This window comes from Hyperolius riggenbachi, chromosome 1 (assembly GCF_040937935.1).
Source record: "Hyperolius riggenbachi isolate aHypRig1 chromosome 1, aHypRig1.pri, whole genome shotgun sequence".
NCBI lineage: Eukaryota > Metazoa > Chordata > Amphibia > Anura > Hyperoliidae > Hyperolius > Hyperolius riggenbachi.
Window position 1 is genome coordinate 567,706,504 of NC_090646.1, and position 15,084 is coordinate 567,721,587.

The window sequence follows — 15,084 nt, forward strand, 5'->3', positions numbered from 1 at the left end:
TTTGTTTTGCTTTTCACCTATACATAAGCACTATCAATAGGCTATCACTCTTTCTTCTAGACCATCCACCAGATCCATATTTAATACAAATTAAAGAGAATCTGTCAAAGCAGAATTTCTGGCACACTAGAAGGCAAGTGAATACAAAAAATGATCCTTTTAGTCTGAGTAATATTGTTGATATTCAATAAAAATTTTGACATAGAATATGTTCCCTGGACAAGGTGTTTAATAGGAGAGGTGCTTTTCTTTTCTATAGATCATACTTAATGTAGTCAGAAGAGGAAGCTAAAGATACTTATTGCATTTGGGAACAGACTACTTCACCTCCTTGTTTAGACTGTGCTAATATAGTATGGTCAAAAGACGTGAGTACACGACCTTTAGAGCCATGAAATGCCCTTAAATTGGAGCTGTCAGCCATATTATCTCAGAAAAAACCCACATATATAAGTAGATAAATACTTGCTCTACTTACATAATATATGTATTGCACAGTCCACATTATGATTTTAGTGACTGTTATACAGTAAAAAGAAAAAAGAGAAAATCCTTAGCATTTCCCATTTTAAGTGTGGCTATTTTGAAGCCAATTTCCGATGTCATTTCCTCCCATAGTCTCCTCTGTCTGATTTGCCCCGCCCTTCACTATAGAAAGTGCATTTTCTCAGCATGAGAAATATTGGCCAATCAGAGAAGAACAGAGGTGTGGGAGGAGAAAACAGGAGGGAAAGAGGCTTCAGCCAATCAGGCTGCATTGGTTAAGTCTGAGAGGAAGTACAGAAGCAAAAAAAGGACAACCCAGCATGCCCTGCAACTTCCTTTTTGTGTACCAAATAAGAGTCTGGGGAATGATCATTTATCAACAAGAAAAATAATAGGGATTTTAACTTTTGGATTGTCTGGTTAGCCACCTTATTACTTGTTTACCAGATAAAAATAAAGAATTGATTTTTGATTTTATGCCCGACAGTTAATCTTTAACAGTAAATGATATTCTTATAAAGTGTTACTGGGATGATCAAACGTATAACACCAAGGACTTTTTACTGCAGATTACATCAGCCACTGTCACTTTGCAATGAATGATTATGGCCGTGTTGCTATAGAAGGGATTGTTATCTGTGCTCAAGAAAAAAAAAGCTTAGTTACCTTTAAAAACTGTGTAACAGCCTTTGTTTTGTCTCTCTTGGTCTCTTCACTCATATACCAGTAAGTGAGCCCCAGATAGTAAAAATAATTTGCATCTTCAAGATTCCTTTCAATGGCACTTTGAAAACTGAAAAACAATATAAAATGAAGTGTGAAATACAATATAAAATGTCTTCCCAGTGCCATCCTGGGACATTCTGGATCTACATGAAGATTTCCCAAACTCCAAGTTTATAATGAAGTAAGCTATAGTCATCAAGTGAATATTTGTTGTTGCCATCATAAGAGAAGAAACAGCGTCTACCGTTCTAGCAAGCTTGTATGGGCTGATGATGTACCTGTTCAGTTGATTCTGCCAATGTTCACTCTAAAATACACAACCAGTGCAGTAATAAAGTACAAAGGGAGGTATTCTGATAGCATGGTGCTGGATGGTGGCAAAGTAGCTGGAACTCTTGCCTTGCAGATCTAAAGCTGGATTTCTGTTCAGAACACCTTTTTTATATAATTGTTTTGGCCAGAACACTATCTGAATGGACAGTATAATATGTTACATCCAAGTGACATTTCTTTTACTGTACAGTACATCAATTACTAGACAAGACACAGAACATTTATATCACAATTTTCTCCTGGCAGACTGAAAATGCCAGAGCTGCAGCCGCTAGGGCGCACTCTATAGGCAGTAGCGGTGTTATGGAGTCTAGCCGAAGGTCTTCTCACTGAATAGATGCAGACTTGCTGAAATAGGAAGAGCCAAGATTCAAACCCCATGTCAGGATGAGTCCTTAAAGTGTACCTGAGATGAGCTAATTGGGTGCATTTATACTTACCTGGGGCTTTCTCCAGCCTCATGAGGTTTTCATATTCTGTGTAGTAGGCAGGGCCATTTCTTGGGCAGTGCTGGCAGGGCGACTGCCCTGGGTGCACACTGGCAAGTAGAAGAAGGGGGGCGCATGCAGAAAGACATAACCGCTAGGGAGCTGGTGATGCGCAATGCAGCCAAATGGAAGAAGAAAGAAGATTACCAGCACTATCACCTTCCTTGACTCCTCCTGCGCTGCCTGCATCAGACATCAAGTCATCATCACGTCACCACCGTGTGATGACAACTGATGTCCTGTAGGGGCTTCCTCCTGGATGAGCGGCTGGTCACTAGTAAATAGGCAGATCTACTTGTGACCTGTGGCTGTAAGGGTTTGCAAGTCTACTGGGGTGGGGGGAGGGCGCAATTTTTATACTCTCCCCGAGTGCAATTTAGCCAAGAAACTGCCCTGGTAGTAGGTGAAAAGATACTGTCAATATTATTCATATTTCCTTGCTTGCTAGAGACGTAAAGGATACCAGAGTTGAATGGTAAATAAAAAACGGACGCTATATTAGTGTGTGGGGAGGCGTGCAGACTTTTACTCCACCTCTCTAAAAGCCTCCATGTGGGTCCCGTAAGTCTGTGTCCTTAGACCTGGATATACGTGGCTGCGCAAGTACAGTATGCCAGGCCGTCGTCTTGTGACCAACCTCCCCGCTCATGCACATACGAGACAATTGGGGAGCGCACTCACAAGGCGCTGACCTGACATACTGTGCTTGCACAGACATATATGTCCAGGTCAAAGGGAGCCAACCGCACCTACTTACAGGACCCAAATGGAGGCTTTTTGAGAAACGGAGGGGGGCGCTGGCACAAAGGAGGTGCAGTAAGAGTCTGCATGCCTCCCCACACACTAATATAGGGTCTGGTTTTTAATTTACCATTAAACTCAGGTATCCTTTAAAAGGCATTTTAGGTGTAAAAATATCACTCAGGAAAAAGATTTAGGAGAAAAAGTGAATTTAATAAGGTCCTCCATTTAAAAATTGTGTGGTGTGTGGCTGTTACTGGCTACTATATAAGGAAAATTCTGTACAAAGCTGCTGAATGTATCAGTGCTATAATAATAATAATCCTGCACTAAAAGACATTGGTTAAATCATTTCTCATTAGTTCTATTACTTTCTATTTAAAAGAAGCAACACATGATCAGATATCCTTTCTGATCTGCTCTGCAGCCCAGCAGGAAAGGTCATTTACATTGGTGTAGCTATGAAGTTTGCTGTCAGCCCAAATCAGCTTTTCAGTGAGATCAGAAATGCCAGAGAGAGACAACAACTGACAGTTGACCACTTAGAACTACCAGCTACAATGTGTTTAAAAAAACAACTTTACAGACATATATAATAACCCACCTTTTCTCTGCCTCTTTGTAGCTTTTCTGGGTATAGTGGATCAGGCCCTCCACAAAATGTGTTTCTGCCAATTCATAGTGCAACTGCCTGAGTTCTCCTGAGAGCTGAAAGAAAAGAATAGGGTCACAAAACTGCATCTTCATAAATTAAGCATAACAGCTCAGAGCTGTGTGGGCAATGTATCCACTATAAGTGAAATAATATGGGAGCTCCACTGAACTACTAGGAACAAGAAGCTATCAAAGGTGAAACACCCGACCTTATGATGATTCCAATATCAATGTATCACAAAATAAAGACTGTTGCCATTGTGTAAGTAGTCAAGCAAAGCGCAGCAGGCAATGAAGAATTAGGAAAGTACTGGAGGAAGTAGTACTGGAGGAAGTAGCACTGGAGGAAGTAGCACTGGAGGAAGTAGCACTGGGGGGAACCCCCCCCCCCCAAAAAAAAAAAAAACAATGTTGTCCATTGGGGACGGCGTGTGGCCCTGAATGAAACAATCTTAACTTCCAAGAGGAGAGACTCAGCACCATCTTCAAATGTATTTCAACCCTATATTACCGTACGGTACAGGTTTCGTCCAATTTATGTTTCAGGGCAGACAAGTAGTAGAAGGCAGCACCCAACCATCCGGATGCGACTCTGGAAGATGGTGCTGGGTCCAATGGCGTAGCTAAGGAGTTATGGGCCCCAGTGCAAGTTTTACATGGGGCCCCCCTAGCACTCTTTATATAATAATTGATATGGCACACCAAAACCTGTCAAGGAAAACCACAGTTTCAGAGGTGCAAGAAGGGGATGGGGAACAGTGTGTTAATAATTCCTAGTATTCAAAGCATCTATAGAAGTGATTATTACCAGCACAGGACCAATAAAGAGCTAATTCTGTAGTTGAAAGTGGACCCCTTGGGGCCCCTCTAGCCCAAGGGCCCCGATGTGGTCGCTACCTCTGCACCCCTATTGCTACGTCACTGGCTGGGTCTCTTCTCTTGGAAATTCTGCTTGCTGTTCCTGGAGGCAGAGGGACAACGACCAAAAGCATGTTGCATCTGAATGGTTGGGTGCTGCCTTCTACTACTTGACTGCCCTGAAACAATTTTCAAAACTGGGCAAAACCTGTACCGTATGCTACTATAGGGCTAATAAAACTATTCTGACTTTGTATTAAAGTGTGTTTACTTTTGAGTACTGTATATAAAAATGTAATTTAAATTAAAAATTACACTGCAATACCTAAGTGCTTTTGTTGTAAGAAACCATAAACCTTCAGAACAGTGTTGCTTTTGATGTGATCAGATATAAATAAATGCCAAATTAACTCATCAGGTCACAAAAGAAGTACACTAACCATACTGCCAGGGGGCCGGCTCTCTGTGATACCTTCAAATACTTGTCCCTAAGCTTACATGCCACAAACTGTTACTAAAGCCCGTACACACAGACCAAACTGCTGCCCAATTATCTCTGACTTTAGTCTGCTGGACGATAATTAGGAATGTGTACACGCACAAACGACTAGACAAGTACTTGGACCTAATCTTACAGGCCGTCAAGTGCATGCACCAAATCTTACATGCCACAAACTGCTACTCTAAAGCCCCGTACACACTGACCAACCTGCTGCCTGATTATCACTAACTTTAGTCTGTAGGTGATAATTCGGAATGTGTACGCGCACAAACGACTAGACAAGCGACTGATAACAGACGTTGTGCCCGATTTAACCGTCGGATCGACTCACATGACTGTTGGGCTGATATTGTGCAGACGGTTGTGCGTGTACAAGTAGTTTGAACGACTTGTACTTGTTTTCAATGTGGTCGGATTGTGCAGTCTGTCATTCCACTTGTGTGCGTAGTATGTAAATTAGTTGGTCATTTAGACGTCTGGACATATAGGTTGTGTGGGTGGTCATGTCGTGTGGTTGATCAATCACTTGTTGGACATGAGTAGGCAGCTTAAAAATGTATGTAAGAGGCGGGTTCCTGTGCAGCTCCTACCAAATGGAAAACATACCTTAGATGCTTGTTCCAAAGAACCCTTCTTCAAATACACTCTGCATTTCAGAGCTGTGATAACTGGATCATCATCATTTTTGTTACAAATCTGGAGAGGAAAAAAAAAAAACTTTAAATTAGCTATTCTACAGTATGCCCATTTTAATTTATCTTGTGCTCTTCTGAAAGAGTAGACACAATAACCACATCTTGAAGGGTGATGGAGGACAGGATATTGGAAACATTTTTGTTTTCTAAGGGTAGGCTGAGGCTCACACTAAGTTCCACTGCTGGGACACTTCCCAGACACGGCTGCAGATCAATGGACATGCGTGTCCTTTTCCACTGTGTTTGGATTTGTCTGTTAAGGTGCCCATTAACCAAGCAATTTTTAGCGAATGATCATATCCTATACAATGAATTCCCTGTCGCTGTGTCCTCCTGCGTCGTGCCTTGCGTGCATGAGTGACACGCGGACGGACTTAGGACTGCAGAGGTAGACGGGAGCAGGGGGACCGGCATGCATGCATGCATGCATGCATGTTGAGGCCGAGGCCTAGCGCCCGTTTTTTCCACAGGCAGGCCTTTTGTCTAGTTTACAATAAGATCATTGAGATTGAAAAAGATTGTATTTAATCGATCCATGGCATTAAAGAATCCAAACTAATCCTGATTTTCAGCCAGCTGCGATCAGATCAATGAAAAATCTGCCAAGCTGATCAAGAAGTTCTTTAAAGGGCACTTGGCACCCATCAGTAATCATTTTTTTCACAATTAACCTTCACATAAGGGTAATTCCTAACGCAGCATGCACTTGGAGGGCCGGTGGTTAGGACGATAGCCTTTGCATACCCCACATCTACAGTATGTGGGGTATGCCATCACTGTTGGCAGCTAGTACAGTTCAAATAATCTGCCTAAGGAACATGCTCCCGGCCACAGTGCATGCTGGGAGCTGTAGTACGTAGCTGTGAGTACATCTCCTGCCAGGGAGATGTATGGACTACAGCTCCCGGGATGCATTGCAGTATGCTCCATAGGCAAATCCTTTGAACTGTGGCCACTGCAGCCAGTGATGGCGAATCCCATTGGGACGGGGGGGGGGGGGGGGGTGGCTACAGGAGCAGACCCCCACATAGGTAAGCAATAGTGCCTCCTAAACACCAGCCCTATAATGGCATACTGTGCTAAGAAGGCAGAGGTTCAATGTGAAAAAAAGGGTGATGGGTGCCACATGCAGGAAACAATTAATAATGCGATTATTCAGGATGAATTTTGCCTGCGGATTCTCTGTTTTCATACAATATGATCTAAATAAGATCATTCACTAAAAATTGTATCATTAATGGGTACCTTCACATTTCCACAATGCACAAACCAAACGTGCAAGTTTTTCTTTTCAGACAGCTGATGAATGGGCATAGAATGGCATGCATCCACTTCAGAGAGTGACTGCAGACTGCCATAGACCACCGCTGGAGCAGCAGCATGACTGCGCTATATGTATATGCTGCGATTCCATCTGTGTGACCAGAGTCTAAATTTAACTTTTTCTCAAATTGATCAGAGTTTGGGAGAAGTTAGAACAGTTCTAACTCCAAGTTTGTAGGTTATTATACTAAATGTTTAGTGCTGTTTAGATAGGCTGAACTTAAAGTACACCTGAACTGAGAAGGGAGGTTTGCATGCTTGCTAGCATTTTGTTTGTGGTGCTGAGACATATGTCACAGCACCGTCCTCATGTCCCAGCGCACCCGCAGTACTCAGTCCAAATCTTCGACTGGTACCGAACATTGAATATGGGCAGGAGGATGTGCCAGTTTCCTCCCCTGTTGGCTCTAGGAATGCCCCGCCCCTTTCACGCCCTCAATCACACTTCCTGGCCACAGCTTTATTCTGGAATTGATTAAAAAAAAGCTCCAGATCATAACTCGCCTACTCCGCGTACCACTCGCTGCTTTTTCTGTCCTGTCAGTTTCTCTGTTTCGCCACAGTGTCAATCGTAAGTCTCGGCATCATCACAGCAGCGGCGCCGACCCGGAAGTACTGACATGCCAATACTTTTGGGCCAGCGCCATTGCTGTGAAGATGCCGGGGCTTATAAGCGACACTGCGGCGGAACGGAGAAGCTGACAGGACGGAAGAGGCAGCGAGTGGAATGCGGAGTAGGCGAATTTTGATCTGGGGCTTTTAAAAAAATAAATAAAAAATAGCTCAATTATGGCATCAGGAGTACTTTAAAATAAAGGGGTGTTGATATGTGACATCACACACACACACACTGATTATCTCCACAAGCATAGATGGAGCAGCCTAAGACTTGACATGAGGCCCATAACAGTTCTGCAAAATACACCAAGCTGACATTAAAGAGGCACTGTAGTGACATATAGCAGAATGCAGCAAATTATTCAGGATACCCATGTTCACTTTCATTTTCCTGGTTTCAGCATAAGAACCCCTTCCTATCTTTATATATTGCTGTATATTATGTAGCCATACCCTCTCAGTGATGCTCAGCCTAAGCTGTTTAGCTATGTGGAATTCTATTCCCAGAGCATCCTGGGCATTATTTTCACTAGCTCGGAATTCTGCTTTCACTCGGAATTCTCAGAAACAAATATTCCGCAAATATTCTGACAGGAATAATTATGTCGCTACCTGTGATAAATGTCAGAATGTAAATCAATGTGAGGAAACATTTTACAATGGCCAAACACTGACTAAATGGTTTATAAATGAACACAGTAAAAATAAAAAAGTAATTTTAGTAATTATTACTAAAGTTTTCCTCTTTAATCATTAACAGTGGTGGCCAGTGGTTTCAGCACAATGATCTGCACTCACTTTTATAATACCTCAGAAATCCCAAGGGTAATGGCCCATACTCACGGGCAGCAAAAGTTGCCTGTCGCCAGCACACGTGAGCGTGTGGGCGACAGGCCGGCGAAAGCTCCTCGCCAGGTCCCTCCGCGTCCACACGCGGAAGAGGGACCAGCGGCGCGACGGAAGCTGTCGCCGACGTTCCTCCTCCCCCCGCCGGAAGTTCTGCATTCTGAATGGAGGTTGCTGTCGCTAGTCCGCGTACTCACGCGGACTAGCGACAGTTGCGGCGGAGGTGCGGCGGCGACTGTCGCCAGGCTATTGAAACTTTCAATCGCCTGGCGACATCAGCGGCGGGCGACAGTTCGGGGTGCGCGCTCGTGCGACGGCCCATACTCACGGGCGACCTGTCGCCGCAACACGCGCGCGCCGCGTGTTGCGGCGACAATTGTAGCCCGTGAGTATGGGCCATAAGACTGCTGGTATTATCATACAGGTGACCGCCACATTTGAAAAATTAAACAACATACCTAGATATCTGCTTTAAAGAGAATCTGTATTGTTAAAATCGCACAAAAGTAAACATACCAGTGCGTTAGGGGACATCTATTATTACCCTCTGTCACAATTTCGCAGCTCCTGGCCACATTAAAAGTGGTTAAAAACAGTTTTAAAAAGTTTGTTTATAAACAAACAAAATGGCCACCAAAACAGGAAGTAGGTTGATGTACTGTATGTCCACACATAGAAAATACAACCATACACAAGCAGGCTGTATACAGCCTTCCTTTTGAATCTCAAGAGATCATTTGTGTGTGTTTCTCCCTGCAGTTCTCATGCACTGAAGTTTCAGGCTGCTCTTTTTTCTCCTGCAAACAGCTTTGCCCTTGTCTGTAATTCTTCAGTATGTGAAAGCCCAGCCAGCTCAGAGGACGATTTATCCAGCTTGTAAAAGATAAGAGAGAAGCTGCTCTAATCTAAATAATACACAGGCAGTGTGCATAGAGGGGCCTGGAAGGGGAAATTCATAGCAGAACCACAACACTGAAGAACTTGGCAGCCTTCCAGACACAGGCTGACAAGTCTGACAAGGGAAAGATACATTGATTTATTACAGAGACTGTGATAGTAGAACGTGTTGCAGTAAGCCAGAACACATTAGAATAGCTTTTGGAACTTGTAGGATGATAAAAAACAGGATGCAATTTTTGTTATGGAGTCTCTTTAAGAACAGATGCGATTGTTTTTATTTGCAAGTAGAGAATACCCAACAACAATCTACCTACCTGATCAATGGTTTTGAGAAGCTCTTCAGTACTATCGGAATCACAGTACTCCAGCATCGCTTCAGCTTTCAGCTGCAAAGCACGTTTCTTATGTATGGTGTCCCAATGTGATAAGTTATCTTGTGACAAAGCCTTGATAGCTGAAAGGAGAAGAGAAACTTGCTATGAAAAAGTTTAAAGGCTGGTTCAGATGGTCGCCTGAACCAGCAGCACAGTCTCTGGTTAAATGCTTTTTATGCTAGCGAGCATCCTTAGAAGGTGCTTTCCGTAATTTGCCAAATGCGTAGCATTTTGACCTCTGCAGGGGGAAACTGAAGCGCTCGCGCTTAGGCGATCCTGGCAAACCACAAGATCAAGCATGCAGTTTGCACGAATGACGGTAAATGATGGTACTGAGCGTTGACCATTCATTTGAGCGATGAGGCCGTTGCCTGCAAACACCTGGAAAGCTGCAATTAGCGTTTTTCCTGAAAGCTGGAAGCCTGTGGTTATGAATGTGCCAGGGGTTTAGTCGCATAACTGCAGCTCTGCAATTAACTGTATACAGCAGTGTTTCTCAAACCTGTCCTTCTGACTCCCCAATGGTGCATGTTTTGCAGGCAAATTCACCAAGGCCCAGATGAGGTAATTAGCATCTCAGCTACATGGAATCCACCTAACTGAGACACTAATTACCCCACCCGTGCATAGGTCAGGTTGCCGGCAAAACATGCCCCGTTGGGGAGTCACGAGGACAGGTTTGAGAAACACTGGCATACAGTAGTTCACTGCGGAAACAACTGCTTTCAACTGAGCTAAATGTCACACCCCAAATGATATAATTTGTAGTTTTTCAAACACTCTCAACCATGCTGCTACTAGAGATGGTCAACAAAATACTGTTAATTGAAAAGTGCTTCAACATTTATATTTATTTAATGCAGCTTGGAATTACAGTAGCTGCTGATTTTGATTTGTCTAGTTCCAAGCTGCATAAAATTTGCAAAAAAATAAAATTATCAAAATCTTATTGACCATCTCTAGCCTGGGCAATAGGTGGCCTTTTGTTTTACACCATGTGCGGTTCTTGAGAGTGAAACAATGCTGTCATTTCCCACCCTCAAGCGGTCTGTGCAAAGAGAATCAAAGTGTGCCCGAGGTGATATGGGGGTGTATTCATAAAACTTTGGTAAAATTACCATGCACAGAAAGTATACCTGATTTTATGCAACTTACACAGCGCAACAAAATTTTGGTAAAATTTTCATGAGCAAAGAGCACATGTAAAATATACTGGGCTTTACACAATCTACGTAGCGCGTCACACAAATGGCATAACTTGCCTACATTGCCTGTTATACACGCAACGTATATTGTGTACAGCCTGGTTAACTTTGCAAGCAATCTCTGCACACTTAATTTTTACCGAGACTTTGTCAATGTACCCTATAAAGACATAAACATGAGTACATATAGCACTATACCTGGTTCCAGCTCTGTTCCTAGCGGAAGGTAGAGCGGCTTTCACTTGGAACTTTACCATAGCGCTATGGCAACTTAGAACCTGCCTGTGTCCCCTTTTTGTATTTTTTTAGCTTGCATAGAAAGGATTAATAGAACAGTGTTTTTGATGAAGCATGTCCCAAACACATTGTTTCCCTTCTTTCTCTGAACACTGGAAGCCACGCTGTGCGGTCAATCTCTCCTTCCTCCTGCATAGTAACATACTAACAGTATGCACTGATTAACCCCGCAAGATTAAGCTTGATCCTGACATTTGTAAGCACCTTAAAGTGAACCTTAAGTGAGGAAAAAAAATTGAGTTTTACTCACCTGGGGCTTACCTCAGCCCCCTGCAGCTGATCGGTGCCCACGACGAGTCGCTCTGATGCTCCGGGTCCCGCCGGCGGCCACTTCCGGTTTCGCCGTCAGGACCCGTCAGGCTGGGGAACGCGGCTCATGCTACGCGTTCCCAGCCAAAATAGCACCCCCTATGCGGCCATATGTCCGCATAGGCACCCGTATGCGGACATATGGCCGCATAGGGGTGCTATTTTGGCTGGGAACGCGTAGCATGAGCCGCGTTCCCCAGCCTGACGGGTCCTGACGGCGAAACCGGAAGTGGCCGCCGGTGGGACCCGGAGCATCAGAGCGACTCGTCGTGGGCACCGATCAGCTGCAGGGGGCTGAGGTAAGCCCCAGGTGAGTAAAACTCAATTTTTCTTCCTCACTTAAGTGCCTCTTTAAGGTTTATGAAATGCTGGCAGTTTTAGGGTCCAAAGTTCTGGGCCTCAAGCCCGTCTGCAAGTAAGTACGGTACGTCTCCCCCAATTTGCATGGATTTTCTCTGGGCCCTTTTCTCCTACACTCCAAATACATACAAATAAGTTCACTGGTTACCTTAAAATTGCGCTTAGACCATGATAAGCACATTAGACTGTGGCTTTAGTAAATATTAGATTGTGAGCTCTATGTGGGACAGTTAGTGACATTATAATGTTCTTTGTAAAGTGCTGTGGAAGATGTCAGCACTATATGAATACACAATGACAAAAATAATGAAAGCCATTTCACTTCTTCACCTGCTGTTTTAATCAAGTGGTGTGTCAATACAAAACAAAACCTGTACATTCATTTTTATACCAATGCAGTCTTACCTTGTTCACAGGACAAAACCGCCTTTTCGTGTTGGTGTAATTTCTGTTGGGCCTGGGCAAGAAAATACCATGCAGCAGAACATGAACTCACACGCTGTATCCCTACAAAATACAAGATATAATAATATGAGTATTAGTGTAGTGCATTATGGGTGCCTAAAGATCAGGAAAAACAAGGGCAAACATTCAGGAAGTTATCACACTTGTTAAAGTGAACCTGAACTATTGCACAAGGAAACAAGAAAAACGCAGAAAAATCCACTGTGTGTATTTAGAGAGAAGAGACTGTCTAATTCCCCCTCATCTGTGATTACTCTTTAGATTGTAAGCATCTGGCAGCCCCCCCCCCCTTAGGCAGGGAACACACTTGCAGGGCCGTTTTCCCCTGCGTTTCCCAGGTTTCCGTCGGGTTTTGCGGTCGCGTCTAACGCGTGCGTTTTTCCGCGTGCGTTTCTGCGTTTGCATGGCATGTAGTGTCATGCAATGTGCGGAAAAAAGCAGAAAACTGTGCGGCTACAAAACGCGGAGAAAAACGCGAACGCAAACGCGCACAAACGCATGCGGCGCAGCGTTTCCCGAGCTAGGCTATTAATTTCAATAGCCTCTAAAATCGTGCGCGTTTTGCCGTTCGCGGCAAAACGCGCAGAAACGCATGTAGTGTGTTCCCTGCCTTAGTGTTTCCAGCTTGATTATGCAATCTTACGGTCTGTCACCCCTCTTGTGGCTAGACCAGTTTTGACCAAAGACACTGAACTACTGTTATCAAATCATTTGCATGATCTTGTTTTGTTGTGAGCTCCTTGTAAGTTAACCCTATTAGCTATTGTGTAACACTGTAATATGTTGGAGCTTCATAAATACAATAAATAATAATAAGTAATCACAAATGTAAATGTGAGCTCTCAGCTGTGTCAGAACAGGAATTTGGCAGTCTTTGAAGACACAGCTAATATGGAAACACAGGAGGTTAACCCTTTCTCTGCTTCCATGGAAGCAGGAAATAGACACAATGCAGAGTTTTTGCAGGAGTTCTGTAAGTTAACAAAAAATGCTTTCCTTTCAATGCTATTATGCTGTTGCTTATCTTTTAGAGCAGAGAGGAAGTTCCGAAATCAGGTCCGCTTCAAAAAAATGTGTGCGTTCTCACACAATGGGTCTAATGCAATAAACTCTGGTAAAGTTGCCATACACAAGGAGCACACAGCAATTTTACCGTTGCTAGTGCAGGTGGAGCACCGGCTGTTAACCTACTATCGCCACACTTGTTACCGGGTTAACGCCAGTGTTGCTTTGGTAATTCAAATTACCATAGCAACATGCACCTTACTGTGGTAATGCCTGTGGTATTAATGGTCGGTGCTTCCTCTGCACTACTAATGGTAAAACTGCAGTTTTGAGAACTTTACTGGAGTTTAGTGCATCAGGCCCTATAAGTCCATTGCAATTTTCAATTCCTTGTTTAAAAATATGGAGTTGTTGCCGCATAGAGTTGCAAAGCACATGTGAATCACACTTGCTGTAAGTCAATTGGTTTTGCAGTTTTTATGCATTTTTATGCAAATGAGGCCTGGTTTATTTCCTGCCTCCAGCTTCTGGTCATTTGACTTCTGTGCAAGGTACATCAGAAAAAAAGCTCATTCAACAAAACAGACAATCACAGAGAAAAACGTTCACAAAAACACATACAGGAAAAAAAATGTGTGATGCATTGCACATCTGAACCTGTTGCAAATATACTTAACCACTTCACCACTGAGGGGTTTTACCCCCTGAGCACCAGAGCAATTTTCACCTTTCAGCGCTCCTTCCATTCATTCGTCTATAACTTTATCATTACTTATCGCAATGAAATGAACTATATCTTGTTTTTTCCGCCACCAATTAGGCTTTCTTTAGGTTGGACATTATGCCAAGAATTATTTTTTTCTAAATGTGTTTTAATGGGAAAATAGGAAAAATGTGGGGAAAAAAATTATTATTTTTCAGTTTTCGGCCATTATAGTTTTTAAATAATGCATGCTACTGTAATTAAAACCCATGAAATTTATTTGCCCTTTTGTCCCGGTTATAAAACCATTTAAATTATGTCCCTATCACAATGTTTGGCGCCAATATTTTATTTGGAAATAAAGGTGCATTTTTCTCAGTTTTGCATCCATCCCTAATTACAAGCCCATAGTTTATAAAGTAACAGTGTTATACCCTCTTGACATAAATATTTAAAAAGTTCAGTCCCTAAGGTAACTATTTATGTATTTTTTTTAATTGTAAATTTTTGAATTTTTTTTTAATTACAAAAAAAAAAAAATATGGGGAGTGTGGGAGGTAATGAGTTAATTTTTTGTGTAAAAATCATTTGTATGTGAAAAATGTGTAGAGTGTAGTTTACTATTTGGCCACAAGATGGCCACAGTAACTTTTAGTTTTAATGCGACCTCCAAGCGTCCTTCCGGAAGCTTGGAGGAAGTATAAGGAGGCTGGACACGTGAGTTTTTTTCTCACAATGATCGCGCTGCCCATAGGAGAGCAGCGGATCATTGTGGGGCTTAGATCAACGAACGGGAATGGATTTCCCCGTTCATTGATCTCCGGGCGAGCGGGCGGCGGCGTGTTTACTAGCGGCGGGCGGCGTGTTTACGAGCGGGAGCGCGGACAGCGTCGGGTACACGGAAAGTACGGATTTCTCCGTCCCTGGGGGTTAAAGGATGGAAAAAGGGACGGAGAAATTCGTACGGGCGGGGGTAAAGTGGTTAAAATGCCTGGTTGGGTCCTGTAGTTTCTCTGCAGCCAGGAGAGTGGGAGGCGATTTCACCCGAGCAGATCACCTGATCCTGCCCACATTCTCTTTCTGTTCACAGAGATTAACTCTTTGTGGCCAGCTCTACATCTACAGCACGGCAGCCTCATCTTTCTGCCCATTTCCTCTCTGCTCAGTGTGAAATAAAGCATTTAACCCTTCTCACG

The 15,084-nt window shown here is 43.3% G+C and overlaps 1 protein-coding gene across 3 annotated transcripts in view; it reads right to left on the reverse strand.

Annotated features, from left to right (window-relative positions):
• Window positions 1–15,084, reverse strand: part of SKIC3 (SKI3 subunit of superkiller complex) — a 244,395-nt gene that overhangs the window by 111,150 nt on the left and 118,161 nt on the right. For all 3 annotated transcript variants that reach the window (XM_068247711.1, XM_068247706.1, XM_068247702.1), the window contains 5 exons: window positions 12,121–12,222; window positions 9,485–9,624; window positions 5,395–5,484; window positions 3,379–3,482; window positions 1,153–1,279 (listed from right to left, as the gene is read on the reverse strand). In XM_068247711.1, the coding sequence (XP_068103812.1) occupies window positions 1,153–1,279; window positions 3,379–3,482; window positions 5,395–5,484; window positions 9,485–9,624; window positions 12,121–12,222 (563 nt within the window). The remainder of the gene's footprint in view (window positions 1–1,152; window positions 1,280–3,378; window positions 3,483–5,394; window positions 5,485–9,484; window positions 9,625–12,120; window positions 12,223–15,084) is intronic.